The 22,601-nt window shown below is 41.6% G+C and overlaps 1 protein-coding gene across 5 annotated transcripts in view; it reads left to right on the top strand.

The window, feature by feature from the left end:
* tafa5a (TAFA chemokine like family member 5a) overlaps nt 1–22,601 on the top strand; it is a 162,809-nt gene that overhangs the window by 36,162 nt on the left and 104,046 nt on the right. For 2 of the 5 annotated variants that reach the window (XR_013902907.1, XM_080291936.1), the window contains exon 1: nt 10,442–11,478. The exons of the other annotated variants lie outside the window; for them this stretch is intronic. Coding sequence is in view for 1 of the 2 variants with exons in the window: in XM_080291936.1 (XP_080148062.1) it covers nt 11,388–11,478 (91 nt within the window). In the remaining variant the exon portion in view is untranslated. Of the gene's footprint in view, nt 1–10,441; nt 11,479–22,601 lie in introns of those variants that run through there. 5 annotated transcript variants of the gene reach the window in all.

Genomic DNA, 22,601 nt, shown 5'->3' with positions numbered 1-22,601 from the left:
ATCACCCAGCAGATCTTAGCCACGCCAACAGTATGACGCTCTCACCACTCCCCGTTGTTCATGTAAAACTAGCACCTTCATGCACCGATAGGTGTGTGTGTGTTTGTGTGTGTGTGCCATATCAAAGGAAACATTTGACTCCGCCTTGACTCCTTCATGGATCAGTCCCTGCAATGAAAGCAAGAACAGACATCCGTGCCCTTGGCAGCGACACAGGAAGATGATTATCAGTGAGCGTGTGTGTATGTGTGTGCGCGTCCATAAATGCTGTATGTATATGTGGGTCTGTGTAGGAGAGATGTGCTGATGAATATGTTAGAAGCTGCCTTTGACTCATGACTGGATGCAACCTTGTGCGATGCTGTACATCTGGGCGGGATCACTGATCTATAAATTCATGTGTGTGTATGTGTGATCACTCACTCCTTTCTTCCCTTCACACACATACGCACACAACAAACACACACACAAGTATGAGAGAGAGAGAGAGAGACACAGGTTGCAGAGCCAACATGTGGCACTTGCCAACACCCCACAAAACTAATCTCATATCTACTTCTGCTGCTGGGAGATTGTTTGTGCGACAACCCTAAGGAGAGCCGAGAAGGCAGAGAGGGGATAAAATCAAATCTAGCTCCTGTCACCGGCTCAATTCTCAAAGTGATCTCTGTGTTTGTGTGTAAAAGCGACATAAAACACGTGGGACTAAATATGCGCGTGTGTGTGAGCGCTCAACTCTTGTACGTTACTCCCGTGAAAATTGAGTTTACGGTGTTCACTGGTATGCCAAAGTTACGGAACACTGTGAATATGGCTGTGGCTCAAAATGTGTGTCATCCATCCTCTGCTCTGCTTCTATTTGCCCTTCAACTAAAAAGCCTCTTGAGTCTACGAGAATGGGTGAGAGCATTTTTTAAGGCTACAGCTTCAATATACAATGCAGGTGGTGCCATACCCTCTGCGCTGTGGAATAAGAGATGAAGATGGAGCTCTTACATCTCTATAGCCGGGGATAATGGGATTCCAGGCCATATTTTCATGGGGTAAAGAGACAAAGCCCGGTTGGAATCAGTGTTGATCCCCTGTCTTTTTAAAGCTGTCAGAGGGAGTTTGAGCCCTGAAGAGGCCAGAGGACGGGCTCTGTCTTTACAGTGTTTGTCATCTTCCTCATTTTCGCTTACTTTATCTGCTTTTGTTTCTTTGTGTCTGTCAACATGTTTCTGCCTCCTTTCTCTCATAGCTTTCTGTCTTGTTGCCTTTGTATTTCCCTTTTTTCTCACTATATGCTGTCAGTCTTTTTTCCTTTCTGTTACAGTCTTCTAAACTATCCTGTCAATGAAGTATTCAAAATATTTGTCTGCCAGTCTAAGGCCTCTTTTTGAAGGACCATACCAGCTTCTTTCAACGTCTTGCGTTGCCTAGAACAACTTCTGTATAGGCTTGGTTATTCTGATCATTTCTAATGCATGCTTCACAAAAATACTGTAATTCAACCAAGATTTTTAGAATTGAAAAATACAGGCTCACATCTTACAACTCAATTGGAAACAGGTCAAGGATGTTGTTGGTAACATGTCACTGATAATGTGATTGGGTTAAGAAAGAGAGTGAGTCTTTTATAAGTAAGTGGGGGGAGTTTGGGGATCGTCACAAAACCTCTGGGGGTATTTTCATAGTCTTTTTAGTTACAATTGAGTATAGATCCCAACTGATATGTTTTTTTTAAGTATAAGTAACAAATTTCCTTTCCTGATTTCTTTTTTTTTTTTTTCATATATTGAAGCCTTACCAAGACAGTACAGTATGACAATGCATTTCAAAAATGTTCTTGTTTTACTGTTACAACAAGATCAGCTGCCTGTTGTGCTTGTGGTGCTCCAAGCACATATTTTGCCAACAGGGCAGTTGCACAGTGCTCTCTGGTGGACTCAAATATGCAACATCAACACTCGTAACTTGGCTGAAGGGTGTTTCTCCCATGCGTTCTTTATTTTTTACATTTCGAGTTATCAGCCTTTATAAATGTAAATACAGATATATCAACAAACAGCCATTATCGGCTCATATATTGCCCTGTCGAGGTATTGGTCGGGCTCTACTCGAGCAAGAATGCATTAGCTATTCATTTTGTGGAGATTAAGTTTAGTATTTCAGATGCTAAATCTTTTTATGTACCCTTTGCTATTCTGAAACCACAGACAAGCATATTAGTTTCTGTGACAAGACCTCTGAACAGGTCTCTTGACTGTTTAATTGAAGGCTAGGTGTCTACAGTGAGGAACTGCATCTGAGTGAAGAGCCGGTGTATGAATCCAATATTGTGTGTCCATCAGCAGCCTGTGGTGACAGGCAGACTGTGTTAGTGTCTGGCTTTCTACTGAAGTGTCGCTGCAAAACTGTGAATCATCTCACCCTTCATGTCACTCCATATGCTTTACTCGCTCTCCTCCTCGTGCCCTGGTAGACTTTTTTTTTTTTTTTAAATGTCTGACCCTTTTTTCCCCTTTTTTGTGTGGACATCTTGCTCCATTCTGGCTCCCTCTCTTTTCAGTTTCTTTCTCTCTGCGTGCCGTCATCTAATAATCACATTTCTTTTCAAATGCCTTTCTCCCAGGGTGATATTCAAGGTTACAGCAATCTAGTGAGCGGAGCTCTTTATTTTTTTTTATTTTTATTTTTTCACTCGTGCCAGACAATGCTGCTACCAAATATTATCATTATCTACTCTATTTTCACAATTGAATTTTGTCCTGGCCAGAGAGGCCACAGCCTCCCCTGCTTTAATGCTATTGCTGCTTTTCAATTTCCGTTGTATTGCTTTTCATCCTGTAGCAGCCAGCTGTGCATCATTTATTCACAATGTACTTTAGACGCATTGAAATACTATATAAGAATCCAGTAATGATCCAAAACACATAAAAAACAGATTTGACGTAATTTTACAATGCAAAATCAGTGTAGTTACTACAAATTTACTGGACTGATATGTATACAGAATAAGACACATATTGCAGGAGGATTTTCATTTTGCCTATGGATAAGGTGAATGGGCTGTTGTATGCTGAGAGCTCATCCATTATTCTCTGCCTCCCCGCCAGAGACTCAGTGATGTGTTCCGAAATGCACCAACAGGATATTTTGACCACATTTAAAACCAGCGACGATGTTCGCCACGTGGAAGATTGATGTGAAAATTGAGACTCAAGTCAATTAACTTTCTTTCAGTCAATCGAGAATAACACAGAAAGAGCGGTTCATTTAAAGTTGATAGAATATTGATTTTTAATTACACGGTAACAGATTGAATATGACATCCTCATTACAAAAGTTGATCAATATTTAAATGATGAAGTCAGCTATCCTCCGAAAGTGCTCATGTTGAAAGTGAACTGAAGTCCGCCCCAGAGAGATCTTTGTGTTGACACTGATGTGAGCTGCCGTTCCTGGACTCGGTAATTACAACAGTTTAGCAGTGATGGCACTTTTTTGGCTAAAAACTGAAACAGATTAAGACAGTTAATAATGCTGTCAATTTAATTTATATATTGGAAACTGCTGTATATTGTGTAGTGCCACTTGTGCTGTGCTGTTTAAGAGTCTGATTTCCAAACATGTTCAAGCTTTCATGTGTGAATTTGATTAAAAGAAACGAGACTATGCAGCTTAAACTGTTTTTTTTAATTACTAATATGATGACAGATGTGTTTTAGAAACTTACTGGTCACTAATAATGAAAAATAGATTGCTTTGAAATATCTGTTAAGTCTGCAGAAAGAAAACAAAATGTTCTCTATCATGTGGGCTTTCTGGTGGAGCTGAACTTGCTCGTCATGCAGTGGGTCTCCGTGTTGTCTATGTTGACATTAGATTACCCAATGCTTTCCAAACTTTCACTTAGAATTTCAGTTTTAATCACTTATAAGCTCCATAATTTGGAAGACAACCAGAACAAAACCAAAAAAAAACCTTGCCAACAACCTCAAACTGCAGACGTGCTGCTTTGCATGGGACTACTTTTAAATTTGACAAAGGTGATGACCACTAAGACTTCCTACAGTTTCCTAACTAATAATTATTCAGTGGAAATAGAGCTTAGTTTTATGAAGATTTCAATTTTTAAAGGCAATCCCAATGATATTTACACATCCATTAAAAAAAAGCAAGTACTGTAGTAGAAACAGAAGTCACGGAGTTGTCACTCATGTTTATCCTGATTTTATTTGTCTTTTTTATGTGTCTGTTATTTGTGTAAGACCAGGTTACCTACATTGTATGTGCACAATGGAAACCCTTCTAAAATAGATCCAAAACAAAACAGGTGGAATACCAGATCCTAATAACCGTTAATGGTGACACAGGCACATTTGGTTTTTAATCTGTCTCCTGGGTATCATTACCAACAACTCTCCCTGTGGACAATTAAAACACTTGCTAGATACACTTGTGTTTGGTGCTGTTGATACTTTTGTGTTAAATATTTAATTATCAAAGCTGTTGCTTTCATTTGCCATTTAATTTCAAGATAACTGGGCAGTAACTAAACTGTAAACCAAAGATGGTTTTGTTGTTGCTGTTGTTAGAGCGCTTCAGTCTGCGCTGTCATTCAGTTTATTGAACACAATGTTACATAATTGCGTTAAGGAAACATTGTAAGCTAAAAGAAAGCACCATTAGCACTTGCAGGAGTTTATACACAACATAAATATTACTATATTACCCCAAATATTAAGCATGATTTACCTTTTCTTCTAGAGTGTTCAAGAAAGTGCCATTTTATAACTGGAGTTCGGTTTACTGGACTGAATCAACTTCAGTTTTAATTTATGGCTGCCCCTCCGTGTGCCTGCTTCTGCTGTAGGTCTCTTCTTGTTAAAAGGAGTTTTTCCTTCCCACTGTCACCAAGTGCTTGCTCACACTCGTTTGTTTGATTTTTGTGGTTTTCTCTGTATTATTGTAGGGTCTTTACCTTATAACATAAAGCGCTGTGAGGCGACTGTTGTTGTGATTTGGGGCTATAAAAAACATTGAATTGAATCAACTCATGTATCTATTTAACACCCTTACTGTGGTAATAACTATGAAAATTTTACTATTGGAAAAACAGGCTTTCATGTGTTTTAGTGTCTGACACACACAGCTGGATGAACCAGAATTACACCTGGATCTGACCGGGAACAACTGGGAGGAGGTGACAATAGAGATACCTTTTCGTTGCCTGTTTTTCTCATCTCATTACAGGAAATGTAAGAAGCTTAGTAGAGGCCTCAAGAGAATGAGTCCATCACTATGTCAGGCTTCCGGTAACACAACTTAATTAAATATGTTGTGCGTGAGTTTTAATCATGAATACTGTTAAAACTTAGTTGTGTGGGTGACATCGTTTCTAATTAAAATCATGTTAAACGTTTAAGATGTTTAGATTAAACCATCAATATGCCATTTCCTGTATCACATTACAACATATAATGATTTCTATGTGGGTCGAACGTGGCTCATTTTCCTTGCATACTGTCTTCATAAAAGCTCCTAAAGAGATGAAATTCTAAGAGAAGCAATACATGCAATGACTAAAAAATGTGCAGCTGAATAAAATACTCCTGTCAGGTTACTCAATTATTGACTGCAATGGAAAGTAGGCAGAAAACCTTGACAGAACGCTCAAAAAAAATGTGCATGCTCTGTAAACCACTGAAAGAGTTTTTTTTTTATTAGGCTCAGCAAGGAGTGTGTTCTCCAAGTACAGAAGTGAATTAGAAAAGGAAAAGTAATTAAAGTATTTTTTTTATACCTCAGATGTTTGGATATCCTCATGAGTTGCATAATGAGTGAAATTAGACATGTTTACTAAAAACACACAAACTTCATGGTGTGGAAAATTAATTGACATCTCCCTAACGAATGCTTCACAAATATTAAGACAAAAACAGGACAGATATCTAAGGTGGGGTCTTTTCACAGGTAACTTCTTGATAGATGGTTGGATTCTTTCCCCAAGTGTCAGTGTGACTGACAGTAAGCAATGTGAAACACGTAGCGGCTTTTCTGTTTTTATTTGAACAAAATCTTAAAAGTGCTTTTTCATTATAGGGTGATTTTTGTTTCTTTGGAAAAGCTGTGTCTGATTCCAAAACATGTGAGGAGCCCTCCAGTCCATCTCGAGCAGGAATTTATATGGTGCTTTTCTAGTCTTGATGACCACTCCAACTTTTTTACACTTCAAGCCTTGTTCGTCCATTCACACTCATGTCCATGGAGAAATGTGTTCCAATCAATCAATCAATCAATCAATCAATCAATCAATCAATCAATCAATCAATCAATCAATCAATCAATCAATCAATCAATCGCACATTGTCACACACTGAGTGATCCATGAAGTGCAGTTTTTATGGTTTAATATGTTGGCCAAGAGCAGAATTTTCATCGATAGATAGATGGATAGGTTTTGCAGAATACAAGCAAACCCAACAGTTCCTTTGTAGTGTAAGTGTGCAAGTGGGATTGATGTGCCATGCTATGAATAAGGTGTTACAGCATAGCTATGTAATTGTGAATAATAATGATAACCATCCTAGTGACTGTGTAGAAAGATATCCTCTTTTCAGCAAGAATCTTTTTTGGCTCTGTCACTTTTGGTTGGCATGCTGTTTAAAATGCTGACAGACATATTAGACTGCCCTATTCTGCCTTGAAACTTTGGTTTTTCACTGAGCAATTCATGAATTTTGCAACATTTATTCAATTACCTGTCTATTAGGTTCTTCGGGGACTCTATTAAGACTCGACCTGATCTCAGAGGCCCAGAGGCAGCTTTGTTGCATGACAGCAGCAGTGTGTTCATCTCCCGAAACAATAATGGCTCCACCTGTCAGAAGACAAAGTGGGTCACAAGCAAAGCCTTATTGGTGGCTGCCACCTCAACTTTTATCTCTGATTAAACTGTAAGAATCCTTGTGTTGAACACCCTACTGGGCATGGGCCGTATGTTCCAGCTTTTCCCTCTGATTAAGCCCTTCTTCAGATTTATTGGCCATGGGAAATAATGGGAAACACAGCGAATGTAGAAGTTTTAGCCCATTACTCATGGCTTTTATTGGCATGGGCTCTGTTTGGCATACAGCCATTGACCTGTACAGAGGACAAAGCAAGTAACGCCTCTCCTGGCTCTTGGCAAGGAAAAGCATAGCAGTGAGGAGGTGGCAATATAGAGAAGGAGAAAGTGAGAGAGGAGACGTGGCAGCAGTGTAGGTGGGTGATGTGAGGATAGAGAGGAAGGAAATTGTTTAATAATTTACAAAAAAAAGGAGATTTCAGTATTCCAAAACTTATCTCAAAATATTTTTGCTATCTCTTTGTAATATAGAAAAGAAGTTGCATATAATGCAAGAAACTGCCTAACAGGGATTTATAATAGTGTCTAGACAGAACAGTTGATCCCTAAGGAAGTAGCGCAAAAAAAAAAAAAGAGACCCTGTGTGCTGGGTGACAAAGTTAAAGTTCAGAGATGAAACTGTTACACAAGATAGTGATCCTTACAGTTTATACTCTGTCTGTGTATAAATGTCTATATGTGAGTGTATTAAGTATATTTTTTTAATTATAGGAGAACTGCTAAGCATAGTGTGAAACCCCTGGCAGTAAGCTCATTAGTAAGTAATAATCATGTATACTATAAATTAGCTTGTGCCTTTGAATGCTTTTCTGTTGGAGACAAAGATAATATACTATATTTGCTCATATTGGTTTAGTGTGTTTTATTACAAAGCTTTATGGTAATTTTGCTTTTTTAAATGTGCAACGTTTTCTAGGCCAGAAGAAAAAGGAAAAACAATACAGAAATCCAATTTAAAGCAGAACTCCACCAATTTACATACAAAGTTTAAGTTTACGGGTTGAGGAGGAGATTCATAAATTTTTTAAGAAACATTTCTGATGATGTCCAATAAAAGAAACGTTTAGGGTAATCTGCAGTAGACATTTTGATTAGAGGAAATAAAATATCAGTTTTGCAGTAGCTGTTTCCTCTGGGGTAGATGGACGGGTCAACAAAACATTAGCCTTTGACTTAAATATCTCTCTCCTCCGCTAACACTATTGTTTACAATAAGTCCTGGAGATAAAAGGTGCAGTTTGAATGACAATGACATCTGTGTAAGAGATCATATGCATATTTCTTTTCTTTTTTTTTAAGCCTAAAAAAATCTTGTCATATCCTTGCACAATGTTTAAAATATGCCCTCCCTCACCACGGGCGTCAGGTGTTTTAGCAGATCTTAATCCAGGTTGTTTTCTGGCAGATATGCTGCAGTGATGTTTGGAAAATGAACACAATCACTGCTGGCATCGATGTCCATGTGCCATAGGATTTTTAAAACGTGGAAAGTAGAGCTTTACCTAGGATCCAGCACAGCTTCTGCGCGCTAATGAAAACAGCATCTCTGACTAGACGAAGATATCTCACATAATACAACATTAACCATGAGTAGCCTAAATATAATTGTACATGTGAAAACTTACTTGAACTGCTTTATATATTCATAAACTCCTGTAACTCTTGGGGTTTTAGAAAACTTGACAGAAAAAATTGAAAAAAGGGATAGACATGTGAAGGAAGCAGAACTCCATCAACATTGTCGCTGTTTTATTTGAGTTACTGTACGCACTGTACAAATGGATGCACTGCCTGCAGATGCTGTTCCGTGATGAGTGAGTGAGCTCAAGCCTCGGCTGCTCGCTCCAGAGTTTGTGGAGAAGCACATTTCTACTTTATAAATAACACAAAAGCCTAATTGTTGGTTGATGTGAAAGCTGCGCAGCTGAATTCTTTTCATGTTCTAAATATTTTGCTGGTGCCACCTTAAACTGGTAGTGAAAAAAAAGAAAAGAAAAAAGAAGATGTTCTTAGCGCTGTACATATGGTGGATGTTGGTGCGTGTGGTTCAAACGTGTGAGGCGAGATCTCAGGGTTGCATAAAGATGGCAACCTCGTGAACAGCTGTAATTGGTTTCCTCTGACAGATCAAACCATCACTCTGTCTCGGAACATCCAGCTGTCAAACTTGACACACAGTTAGATTTAGCCACTTTTGCTCTTTCCAGGAAGTATAGACTTGTAGAGTCCGCCGATGACAATGGCGGCTTTGTACACCCACACAGTCATGGGCACACATTCGGCCTCCTCAGCCCAAATCCATGTCGAGGTCAAGTCTCTGTTAATTGCTTTCCATGGAGTAGATGGATGGATCACGGCTTCAGTTGACGAGGCTGGGAGGTGTAGGGAAAGAAAAACACGCATGTGGTAAGACACACACAGAGAGTCTGGCACACATTTCAGCCAACGGAGACTGTTATCAGCTAATTAGTAGCAGTAACTGCAGGGGCCAACCTTATTGACACTGGAATAACGGTTTTCTGGTTTGAGTGGCACTGTCACTTCTCCCGCCGTATCATTGTGATTCAATTATAAATACACAGATGCAGGGAACGGAACGTACAATCACCCCAAGGAGGAGACGCTGCTTTCAGATGCTGTGATCACTTGAGCGGCCATATGGGTTATTGTGTGCAGACTGGCCACGCTCTCTCCCAAATGGCAGACTAAACTTCAGTGGATAAATAAATGAATGAATATTTATTTCACATTTCACATCACTCGGCAAGTCCCACATCGGTCGAGCCTCGAAAAGCAGAATGCGACAACACACGAACTGAAACAATGGCAGTGCTTTTTGTGCTGTGCAGAGGGGGTTAGGGTAAAGGATTACACGTGCCATTGTGTGGCCATTCAGCCTTGGTCCTCCTCCAGCTGGATTGCTTTCATTCCCGTGATCATGATACCCATTCAAAGCTCGAATGATGAAAAGAGCACTAAATGTATTTTTTGTTAAGAAATTGCAACAGTATCAGCTGTTTAGATTGTTTTAATCAGAGGAAATTTAGGCTGCACCTGTCATAGGTTTGCTGTTGGGTATGTGGGGGGGCGGTGAATGATTAATAAAAAAAAAAACACGAGGCTGAGCCAACTAGCCAAACCTGTTGCCTGTTCCAATATCTAAAAGGTTCGACTAATATGGTTCGACTAATTTCCTGTGCATTTAAAAAAGAAGAAGAAGAAGAAGAAGAAGAAGAAGAAAAAGATTTGTACAGGCTCCAAAACTAAAATCAGCACTTTTAAATTTCTTCATTAGCCAGAAAATATCCTCGGATCACTATTATTTATTTATTTATTCGTGGAGGCTAGCGTCTTTTTTTTCTTAGAGCACTACCATGTCTCCTGCTTTGTACCCCGAGGAGATTATTTGGAGAGTTGTGACGTAACCTGGAGCTAAGCAGAGGGGGGGGGGGGGGAACAGTGAATCACGTATGAGGGACAGAAAGTAAGATGTTCCCACATGCCTGGCCGCAACTGTTTCTTATTAATCTGCTACATGATTGATGGGAGGATGCATGGGAAGGTTGATGGGAAGAATCTGAGCAGAGAAGGCGGGGGGGGGGGGATTGCTGACCACAGCGCCTCTTAATCTTAGATTTTGAATGGGGGTGTTTTCAGAACGGGGAATATCCTGGAGATGCATAGTTTATGAAACTGTATCGTTCTCGTGCGTAAAATGCCAAGAGTTGCACTGGACTGGAGGAATAGGGGGTCGGGGATTGAGAGGTAGAGTGGGGGCGGGGGGTAGAGAGAAAGTGACGGATCGGCCGAGCGATATGGCGAAAAAGTGGGAGAAAGAGACAGCGCGACAGAGAGAGAGAGAGCGAGAGAGGGAGAGAGAGAGAGAGAGGGAAAACGAGAGAGAGACAGAGAGAGAGGCTGTGAAGCGACTTGGTTGGCAGTGTTCGCCTCTGTCTCTCAGGCAGTGGGAGAGATGTGCGTAACATGCAGCGGAGAGCGGTGATCATCATCTGCGCGCCGCATCGCCGTGGACCGCCGTGCGCACTCATAGACGGAGACACACCGAGGGGTGCAGCCCGCTCTCCCGTACCCGTCGTGACCGACACTCCCGTGAAGCCGGCGAGAGACCCCTGAAGGAGCAAAAGAAGCAGAAGAAGTGGTGTGAGGAAAGATGCCAGCCGCTCAGGCTGTGATTTGGGGTTAATCACCCCTCTGTTTGGAAATCACTCTGACGCACCGGCGACGAAGCGAGCGCGCTTATTTTTGCGGAATCCCATCCTCCTTCCTTCTGTGTCACATCTAAAGCGGACTATCAAGTGGGGATTTTTTTTTATTATTTATTTTTTTTTATTTTTTTATTTGCACGAAAGCTGCATTCCATGGCCAACAGAATATGAGTCAGTGCGTGTCTGTGAGCTGAGGTGGAGTGTGCGTCTATCTCTCTCTCCCGCTTGCACGGCTGTCTCGGTCCGCCACAAAACCTTCCCACGCCAGGATGCAGCTGCTCAGAGTTGCGTGGGCACTGACCGGAGCGGCGATCTGCTGCTTTCTCATTCTCCTTATCCACTCCCGCCTGCTCAAAGAAGGTAATCACACCGAACTCCACCGATTTACCCCCTCAATCTGATCTGTTACCGAGCTATCCTCTGCCGTGTAGTTTATGTGAAGTTTTCCGCAAAAAAATAAAAAAATAATAAAAATAAAATAATAATAATACAAATATGTATATATACATATTCAAACATGATCAAATATCCAATTTTCTTAAGTGGCTCCGATACAGAAAAAAAGAAAAAAGAATCCAATCCAGTTTGCACAAAAGCAAATTCATGAGGCGCACAAGCGCTGCTGTGATTCCTATCCCACCTGCATTTCTGCATCTCTGCTCATCAACAAGTAATCAACCCGAATATGTTCGATTAACCAGTATTGAATGCCAGAGGAGAAGGAAGAATTGTGCTCAAGGAAGAGGGGGTGAAAAAAAGTACCACCAAAAGCAGTTGACTGAATGGAGATACTGATTTGTTGTAAGCGTTTTCAATAGATGGCACTAGAGTCTAGCTTTAGGGTAACATTGAGGTCAAGCGGTTCTAATGTCGTTCCATTCGCCTTTATATTGTGTTTTCAGACCTCCTTTCTTGGAGTCGAAAGTCGGGTACAATTCCAATGCAGACCCTCGGTCACACAACTCTCAGCTTCTCTGTTGCTCTGGCTGCTGTGTGTCTGTCATTGCTGACATGCTGTCTGGATGCACAGCCTGCAGATATGGCTGCATTGTGGGAAGTTGGTGCAGCTGGGGTTTTTGTTGGGAGGGGGGGGGGGGGGTGCTAATTAATTGAGTTCCATTTGCTGACATTCAGCTGTTAATGCTTTAATGAATCACAACTTAGCCGATGTCTCAGCGTGGGAGATTGTTCCGTGTAACCGGTCATTAATTCCACCTACAGTACACCGCGATATACACAAATCACATCTGTCTGCGGGGAGACTTTCATGCAGAGGTTGAGCACACTTACTGCTCAAACTCCTTATGAAAGTCAAATGGTGTAAGCTGGGGGAATTACTGCACTGCATAAAGCTGGCACGTAAAACAGCTCTTAATACTACCCTTACACATGTATACCCCGGGGCGAGCAGGGTCTGTTTGGCACTTAGGAACGGTCACGAGTTTTCCTTTGTGGTGATTGTTGAAAAGCGAAGGCTTGGAATGGCTCGCCATGCCCTCGCTGCCTCCAGCCCAGGGCAGATATTCGGGTCAAGCAGTAGCAAGCACTTCCCTCACCGTGGTGAGTCCATGACTGCTTCTGGGTAGGAGTATGTCCAGCCATAGTGAAGTAAAGGGAGCGAGGGGTGAGAAATAGGTCTGTCAGCCAAAAAATTTGAAGCAAGGGGAGTTGAGGATTCTGTACTGGCACATGTCCCAAAGCCACCCTTTGTAGTTTTAATTTACTGTGGCACACTGGCCTTACAGAGAGGTCAAAAAGAGGATTGTGTGGCCACCTAACAGTACAAAAAAGTGCTGCTTGCGGCCGTGTTGATGCGATGGGATCTTATTAGATTCGGGCCATCAGCATTGTTAAGCTTGTTGACTGGCAAGACAATATTTTTGACCTTCACTGCCGAGTTGTTTGCCGGTATCATGTTGTGCTTTTTACGCTGAGGTGTTGTTCCCTTAAGCCCGTGTTTTTCTGTGCTTTCTAACTTGACACAGAATAGCTTTTAAGTTTTCGGGGGGGAGAAGTCTGCTGGTCACTCTCTGGCAAGAGGCCACATTTAATTTCGGTTTGGGCTTTATTGAAATGTGGCACAGAGAGACGGAGGGAGAGAAGTGGTGAGAATATGCTCACTTTAGGCTACAAGAATGGCCAAGGTCAAACCCTGCTCTGAGGCCTAATAATACGAACTGATAAAATGAATTCAAAGGAGTGCATTAGCGACAGTCTTTTGGGAATGAGGATAATGAAAGGCATGCACAAGGGACCTAAAAAAGAACAGAGGCCGTTTAGTCTCAGCCTGCATATTCTTTCATTAAGAACATTGGGGTTGTCCAACACTACCATCTTTTAGTGTGAATTAGAACAAAAGAAAGCAGGGGGGTGGGGGGGTGGAGAAGTATTTTTAGTCTCCTCTCTATCATGTGCCGGATTGATCGCCTCCTCTGTGCTTCAGTGCGTGAGGACGCTGAAGCTGGCGGTACAGATGTGCATGCAGGTGGTATATTATTTAAGGTAGCCTGTCAACAAGAGAGTTATTTTCATATCAGTGATTGTGAGCTTGCAAACTACAGATTGAAGATGGTGATTTGGGCTCATGGAGAAAGAATACGTCAGCTCTGTGTCAGCTTGTTAGGAAGCTGAACACACTATGAGCAGAAATATGCATTTGAGGTTGGGGGGTTGTACACCCCGTTGCGTCAGCCCTCTTGCATAATGTGGCACAGGATCTCGGCTCGCAGAGAGGCTTGGGTTTGGGATTGGAAACGTATTTTGCGCTCGGAATGTGGATGAATTTTGGGCCATAAATTTCTCACACTGTCCACTTCAATAATTCACACAATGAAGCGAATCCCGTTTCGCTCTTTATTGGCTGAGATATTTGTCACATGGCAATAGAGGGTCCGACAGGTTCGCAGAACAGCTCCTGGTGCAGAAATCCCCCGGCGAGTCTGGGACCATCGAGGCACGTGAAAGGTTTTGTTCTGGAAATAACGCGTTAGTCACTGTAATAAAATGGCCTGCATAATATGCTACGGTTATATCTTTGGTGTGCTTTTAAAGCTAAAAAGAGCAGCATCTTTAAAACACCAGTGGCCTGTTCGCTCTCAATATTGGAGTAACATTGTGAAGGTGTACCAGAACGCAGCTTAGTGGCTTTATTGAAAATTCTCTCAAGTGTTCATGAGGATGCTTTAAGAGTCAATAAAACCTTAAAGACAAATTTGAATAATCTTGAATGATTAGTTTGCATTTTCTCATCGTTGTAACTATGTCATGGATGGCGCCATATAGAAGGTTGTTTTCCCAAAACTTATAAGCATCGTGGGACACATGCATCCCACTCTGATTTCAAGTTGGCCAAACCAGCGTCTGTCAGGAGAAAGACGTTTGATTACACATCATTTAATTCCATTTAATTAAAAACATATGAAGAAGTGCAGTTTTAACAGTAGCTTTCATTGTGTGGTTTTCTACATGATAAAGAAATGCTGCAGTGCTAAATGAAAGAAGTTTGTCAGCATGAATTTATAAAATTGCAGAAAAATGTATGGTTATTACAGGTATAAGAGAGTACTTCACATTAATTGGCAAAAAATGTCCTATCCTTTTGCTTTTTCTGTGGCTTCATTGTAAAAACAAAAAATCTGCAGCACACAGTGAAAAAAAACAGGAACTTTTCTGCATTTTAACTGTTATTGCTTATCTATCACTTAAGTGCCTTGGTGTAGTATGAATGGCAGTGGATCTTCACCAGGAGGGAAAAACTATGAAAGCTATGAAATTCAGAAATTGATGTCGCATTTTCCAAAGATGTGCGTCAGGTTGGCCAATTCTGGTCCCCGGACCTTATGTTTGAGACCTCTGATTGGAATGATCTTAGATGCGCATTCGTTTGCAAGCATACCCACATGAACCATTTATTTTTATTTAATCTTTTTTTTAAATGAATACGTCTTGAAAAGATGAAATATTAAACGTCTCTGTGACACTGAGGAGCTGAGTAGGTGAAGCGCTCCCAAAAACCTCATGTCTGCACAGCCCAGTGGCCTCTCTCCGTCCTCCACCTCCCTCAGACAGACCACCAGGCTGCCTAACAACTGCAGTTATTGATCTTCAGGTAAAACCACAGAGTGAGCCATAATGGACCAAAGTGACAGATATACAGTGTGTGTGTGTCTGTGTGAATGCACTGCACTCAATGTCAGACAACCAAAATCATTTACAGCAGGTGCTCTAAAAAGCACAGTGCAGGGTATCCTCTTTTTTTTCCAAACAAAAAGATGTGGATTAGAATGACATCCTGTGCTGTGGAGGCTCAGCTCGGAGCAGCCTCAGGCAGATTCGGGTCAAGTGGTGGCAAACTCGCAGTGTCATGCACGCACGTGGCCCATGAAGGAAGGGGAGCCCTGTCACTTAGGACACCAGATGAAAAAGAGAGGGTGTAATAGTGTAATAATAAACATATGAACAAACCGGGAGTCTGCAGTCGGGGGTTATGTGCTCAAAACTCACGTCACTGCCTGAAACACAGGACATCGCTGTCTCTTACGTCGAGCTCTTTTGCTCAAATTAAACTGATTGCATGACTAAAAGAAATCCTAGCGTGATCGGTTTTATGTGCCAGAGTTGTCAAACAGTAGATGGTTATGTAACATACTAAAGATCTGCTCCACAACTGCTGTTTATATCGGCAGTTATTATTTTTCCCTCCACTTTTCGTACTATTTTGTCCTCCAGTTTCCTCCTATCACTGCAGAGATTTCAGTACAAGTATTCAATTTCGTCGTGCCATCTGCGGATGTCGTGTCTCATTTCTCCATCTGAATATTAATTCTGTTTGTGCCACTGTAGCAGAATGCACAATGCGTGCTAGGCACGGCCTTTAAGAGGCGTAGCCGCTTTTCCAGCTATCACCTGCATCTAAAACCTGCCGATGGTCTAATTAGAGTGGAGGCCAGGGCGAACTGCTGCACGAGCTCCCACTCGAATGTGATTTTGAGATCCAGCAGCAGAGGTGCAGTCATTAAGTATTTCTTCCTTTTTTTAAGCATCTATTATTAATCTGCAGAAAGGAAGGATTTTAGGGAACTTAGCCCTGCAGCACAGCTTTAGGACTCAACTGAGATAAAGATAATATGCATGTATTTAATGCTGCAGTAATACTCCTTCAGCATACAGAAGCAATGTCACAATCACCGTGTTTTACTTGGCAAATCCTCGGTGATTTCAAATCCCTCACAGCCAAGGGGTACGTAGGTAAAAGTCTGTCTGAATGTAATCTGCTGTAAACTGCTCTAAATTGAACACAATTTATCTTTAATGGTCAGTATCAGCTGTAATCCATAGGGGTGGCACGCATTAATCAATTGCTTAATTGATTCATTAGTTAAGGGGTTTGTTAATTAAATCACTTCTGTGAGTCAATCACAGTTGCAGCAGAAGCCTGTGGTGGTTTTTTCAAGGTAATCTAAGCCTGGTCCCAAACAAGCCCCTTGTGCCTTGTGTCCAGGGCCACTTTTCATCTGTTTGTGTGTTTGCTCATGGCACTGTTCTTCACAGTTCCTATTGATTGTGGGACAGTAAAAAGTGTGCACTATTGCACCCAGTTTTCCAAAAGTCCTATTGATTGCCTTTTGGCAGAGCTGTGGGACGATTGGCGTTGGCTTTTCTAATAAAAAGCTGGCTGTGGGGATCCTCCTAGTGTTCCGTTATTTTTTACTGGAAACACTCAGCGGCCTTTGGAAATAGCGATGTCAGAAAGACATCACCCTTACACACTTCATTCGTGCCCTTCCACCCATGAAGTGCCGTATAAAACTCCCCAAGGCCCTACCAAACCAAGCTTGAAGACATAGATTTGAGCTATTCTGTAAAACCTTGGATCAGCAAGGACATGCAATGCGACATCTTCCAAGCACATTAGTGTAATAAAGATGATGGTGATTTAAAAAAAAGTGTGCCACACATATTAAATTGTGGCACAGATCAGGAAGCCACAGAGCACAGATTGTTAGGTTGTGCTCCTCTTGGCTGTAAAAAGTGGCAAACAGCATAAAGGAGCTGAGCAGTTTAAATAACTGTGGCTGCGTCTTTGATTAAAACCTCGTCCAGAATGTCTCCTGGTCACTTCGATCTGATAGAGCTTGGCTGTATAAATTAATCATGGGTGCATTTGCACGCGCATAAAATGAAAGTAAATGGTGGAGTGTTTGGCAGTAGACACCCAAACTGAGGAGTAGGACAAGAAGAAGGAGGGCCAGTAGTTTGAGACGTTAGAGGCAAGCAGAGCCATTTGTCTATCCTCTCAGATCAGCATTTTCCTTAGAGGAGGGCGGATTCCTGTGGGTCTGTTCTTGCAACACTGGCAACATGTCCATCATGATCATCTCTCAAAGAGAAGCTGGTCCCGCCCCTTGGATGATCTAACCCGAGTCAGTGGATTCATCAGGATATACTGTGCGAGCTGAAAGAGTGCTGATTTAGGGGAACTGAGCCTGTCCATTTTATTCATAGGCCAACTCTCCAGACTATTGATTCCCTGACCACCAGGGTGCTTGAGAGTGATACATCCACACATTCTTTAGGAAATGATGGGTGAGAAGTGTGCTTACCCTTCTGCCTTTTCTATTTGTGCCTTCCTGCTGTGTCAAAGGTAGCGATGAGGTCATCCCGAGGTTGGATCAATCACCGTGCCTCTGTTCATCTAGTCGATCGATAGCTGCTTAAGAAGTTTGATCTTCTGTGTGCGTGAGATCACAGTCATTCAGTCAATGGATTGTGAAACTAGGGTTTTTTTCTGTCTTCACGAAAGCTTGGCCCCCAAGGCCATTGTGACACAAATTTGGTGTCTGCGATAACAGACTTGGTCATGCTTTATGGATCCGCTGCGTTCTAACCGTTTTTCCATTTCCATCTGACAGAAATGTAGGTTTAATCTGACATTAGGCGGGCTATAGTGCATTAGCTTTTTGTGTCAAAGGGGCAGAATATTACTGATGCTATGCTGCTCCACCGAAACAAATTGCATGTTACTCTTTAGAAAACTAATGGAGGCTTTATCGATTCGAACAGGGCCAGCCACTTGCTTTGTCTCGGCTGTCAGATTGTGTCTAAAGCAATTTCATAAAGATCATTATTTTCTTTCTCAGGATGTCTTGCAGCTAAACAAGATCCTCCCTCGTTCATTCTTGCTTTTTATACTGCTTACGGCAGCAGCTCTTATGGTCCAATTGAAAATGAATTAGAATAGAATGACACATAATGAAAATCACTAAAAAACATTGGCACGTCACATCCCCTTAGCTTGTTGCACCCTTGAATAGATTGCTTGTGGGGTTCCAATTCCTATTCCCGTTCTTACGCAGTAGAAGAAAATGGGTTTAGCTCACTGTAAAGGACAAACCATATCATTACGGGTCATAACAAGCAGCGCCACTCATTTATCTTCTAATGGCATTAAAGCATGCGGCGAAAAAGGTGCTGACATGGATGTTAGTCATGCAACGAAGCAAGATAAGTCATCAGGTTTTCTGCTCGTACGGTGATCATCATTGACATAATTGATGTAGCGGGCAAGCATTGCGGTGTCAAACTGTAATCCAGCAGGTTGCTTGAATAACATTATTCAAATCATTGCATGCTTTAGCTTGTTTACTCATTGGAACTGTCTTTGTTGTTCCAGTTGTGAAGCATTTTAAATGCAGAAGGAACCTGTTGCCACTCCATTACACAGTGTAGCTAACTTATAACTTATAAAGAGAATTATCTTCAGCTGATAAAAATTAAACAATTTGGGCTTTTTCAATTGTAATCCTGATTTTTTAAGTAGTAAAATGTCAATAATAATAATACAATAAAACAAAAATATAATTAAAATATAATATATAATATTTAAAACCATATTTAGATAATAGTAAACAGAAACTGTATCAAATAATGTAATCAGGAAGTTGCTGGTTTTTGAACAAATAGATCTGTTTTTCATTTGGGTGCACATTTACCATAGTTTCTCAACATGTCTTTTTAAAACAACCTTCTCTGGGTTTTCTTATTTGGAAAATCAGAACAATTTCTGTAGTTGAGAAACTTCAATGTCCCCACTCTTGTTTAGTTGTTCATAGCCTCCGCTGTTTCATTTAGGATATCTTACTATTACACAATAAATCTCTCTCTGCCTGTGTGTTTGTTACTTTGTCTACAAGCTCCGCCTACGCTATCAGGAGTTGAGCAATCAGCCACCTATCAAGAGACTTAGCCTGTTTTTAGCACTTATGCACCTTTAAAACCTTCTAATAGCATTGTGTCATTTTATTTCATGACAACAACATCTCATATTCACAAAATCTGAATTATACATGCCTGGCAACCACCTAGTAACAGGCAAAATTGACCCATTTTTAGCATATAAACAACATCTACCACACTAGTGAAGCAGAATGTATTTCAAAGTTGTCCCACTGAGCTTAGTAAACCATGCCCAACACTCAAAACGACGTCTGGATGGCAGCATGTGGCACTCCAAAACCTGTATGTATCATATAGTAAAAAGGCAGATTCTGTGCTGGAGGATGTAGCATGCATGATTTTCAAACAGAATTTCACATTTTGATTATTCCGACCACAGGACAGACTTCTACTTCATTTCAGGCCATCCGAAAAGAGGCAAGGTCCAGAAAGGAAGTGTTTGTGGAACTGACCCACACAGTCTTTCACAGCATTGTAAAACCCTATCCTCTGAAAGATTCAGCCTCTGGGAAGCTGTTTATTTGCCTAATTGTATTACTAATTAAGCTAACTTGTTGTGACATGTTGCACCAGGTATTTTTAAACGTTACATAACTTTTTCAGCCTTTTGCCCTTCTATTAAAAAAACACAGTAAAATGTCTCAATTTCAACTTTTTATGTGTTCCTTCTACATAAATACCTAAATCTAATAACAGTTCACAAAATGTTTCTGTTTTTATTCACATTTTCCGTTTTTATGTTTGAACCTTTTTGCAAAGGTGTTGTATATCAGAGAATAGACTTCAAATAGGGCACTCAAACAACCACTGAAGCCTGTTTTTGCATCTTTTTCCAGGCTTGGCCTTGCTCTTTGCATCTGTTAATAGTTCTTTTTTACAGTTACATCGTTGCGACATATAGTTTTATGCTTATGTTTACAGCTCTGTCAATACAACAGCAGCGAGGGGGGGAGAAAGAAAAAAAAAAGGAAACCAGCCAGCAATTCTGCTTCATCACAATCATTACGGTCCATTCCACATGGGAGAAAGGAACTTCATTATTGTACCTGCAGGGACTGTTAAAACCAAACTCATGAATACAGAAAGCTTTCTTCCATGGCGTGTTGTTGCTTTACAGTGCTGCTGCTGGGGAATGTTTAAAGGCGCATTCTTCACGTAAAAATAATGCATATATAGTATACACGCTGTGTACACAGTCATTTACAAGGCATGCTGGGTATTTGCTGCTATGGGTGCTAAAGCAGCCTGGACTTCGTAGCTGTCTGAACTCAGATTGTATGTATGTATTAAGCAGGGCAAGGAGGTTCACTGCTTTCCCAAACCTGGTGTTTCATCATCTGAGAAGTAATGCACATTTTTCTACTTGGTATGCATTGATATCCATCGATGTGTCTGACTCTTTTACCACTGTGCTTTCCCCTTTCGTAACACTGACTTCGCCAGTCTCCCCTCCTCACACAGAGGTTGCCCATCCTCCGATGTTTTATATATATTAGTGGCAAGAAATTCACAGTGAGGCCAAGAATCAGATCTCCCCCAGATATCATTTCTCCACACAGTGCGAAACAAAAAAAAGGAGGTGGGGGGGAATCATATTTTAATAATGATATGTTCAGCAAATGAAATATGCCAGGTTTGCACATTTGCCTTGCTGAACAGACAATAAATTATATCTTGTACTCTGCCACATAAGCCCAAGGATAATACCACATCCAATGAGAAAGGAAATGGGGCTTGTGGGATGCAGGAAACAGAACGCCCTTGCCTGAAATCAAATGAACGGAGAGAGGAAGCATTGACATGTAGGTCCTGTCGGTGCGGTTTACCTCCTGAGCGTGCTTTCTGTTGTGCCTCTGAGCGCTTTGTATGGCGAGGTCGGTATGTAAACACGCGGTCTCTCCGTTTCTTGCAGATAAACGTCGAGGCCACAGGCATCGGCACATGTTAAGTTAACATGCAGAGGTAGGGTGACAAATACAAACGCAAGCATATGCATACGCAGGGGCTGCAAGTATACACCGGAGCTTGACAGACTGTATGGACTATCTCGTGGCTGCCTTAGTTCATTGCAAAGCAAATTCCTGTAGCTCCAAGTCTAATTTATCAAACAGACTGTGTGAGTGTGTGGCATGGTGCGTGTGTGCCTCTGTGCGTGTGAAGTTTCATCATACATTCAGAACGCACACACACGTGCTGTTCTCCATGATAGTGAATAAATGCTTGGAGCGAGTGTAGATGTGCGCACGCACACACATGCACACCCACACACCCACAAAGACACAGAGGTAGCCATGAATACATATGCATACACCGCCACAAACACACACACTCACACAGAGTGCCGCAGGTTCTTAGGGGACTCCAGAAAGGATGAAATATTGCTGCAGAGGCCACACACACGCACGCACACAGTCCACAATGAAGCACTCACAAAAATAACAGCACACACACACACACACACACTTCGAGGTATTGCTGATGAAATCTTGTCAAAGACGGGGGATGTGTGTGGACAGAGCGGCGTCAGCTACCACTTCTAGATGTCAGCGGCTTCATAACCTGACACATAACATGCATACACACACGCGCACCGCATCCACAAAATGTTAGCATCATCTGTCATTTGGTTGCCACTCATTGACAGATACAGTGCATTCCAGTTATCACGAACACTTGACATAATCTCCCGTTCAGTCATACACACACACACACAAACATACACAGCCTATAAGACATAAAGGCAGACCAAAAAAAAAAAAGGCAGAGCTGACATCATGGAAGCAGGACAGAAGTAAAACCAGCAACATCCCGGCCCTAATAGTGTCTGATAGGTAAACAGAGCATAGCCACCCACCTGCCTTTTAGCCCAGGTGGAACCACTTGAGCAAATTGCCTTCTTAATTGATGGACTTTAACTGGTTGCTGTGTGCTAGCTTGTGTGTGTGTGTGTGTTTGTGTGTCTGTGACTGCTGGGGTTTGTGCTGGTGCCTGTGGCTAGGGGAGCGGTAATAGTGGAAAGAGAAATCTGTCAGCCGGTAATGAAATAATTGGCACAAACGGTTACACACACGAGCACCCATGCACGCACACACACACACACACACACACACACACACACACACACACACACACACACACACACACACACAGTTGCACTTCTGAATGCATGCAAAACACACGCGTGTACAGACGCTGTACTTTTCCCTCAAACACACGGAGCTCCAGCCATGAGTACAGATAACAACCTA

This window comes from Astatotilapia calliptera, chromosome 17, assembly GCF_964374335.1.
Source record: "Astatotilapia calliptera chromosome 17, fAstCal68.1, whole genome shotgun sequence".
NCBI lineage: Eukaryota > Metazoa > Chordata > Actinopteri > Cichliformes > Cichlidae > Astatotilapia > Astatotilapia calliptera.
This window is presented reverse-complemented; position numbering and strand designations above follow the sequence as displayed.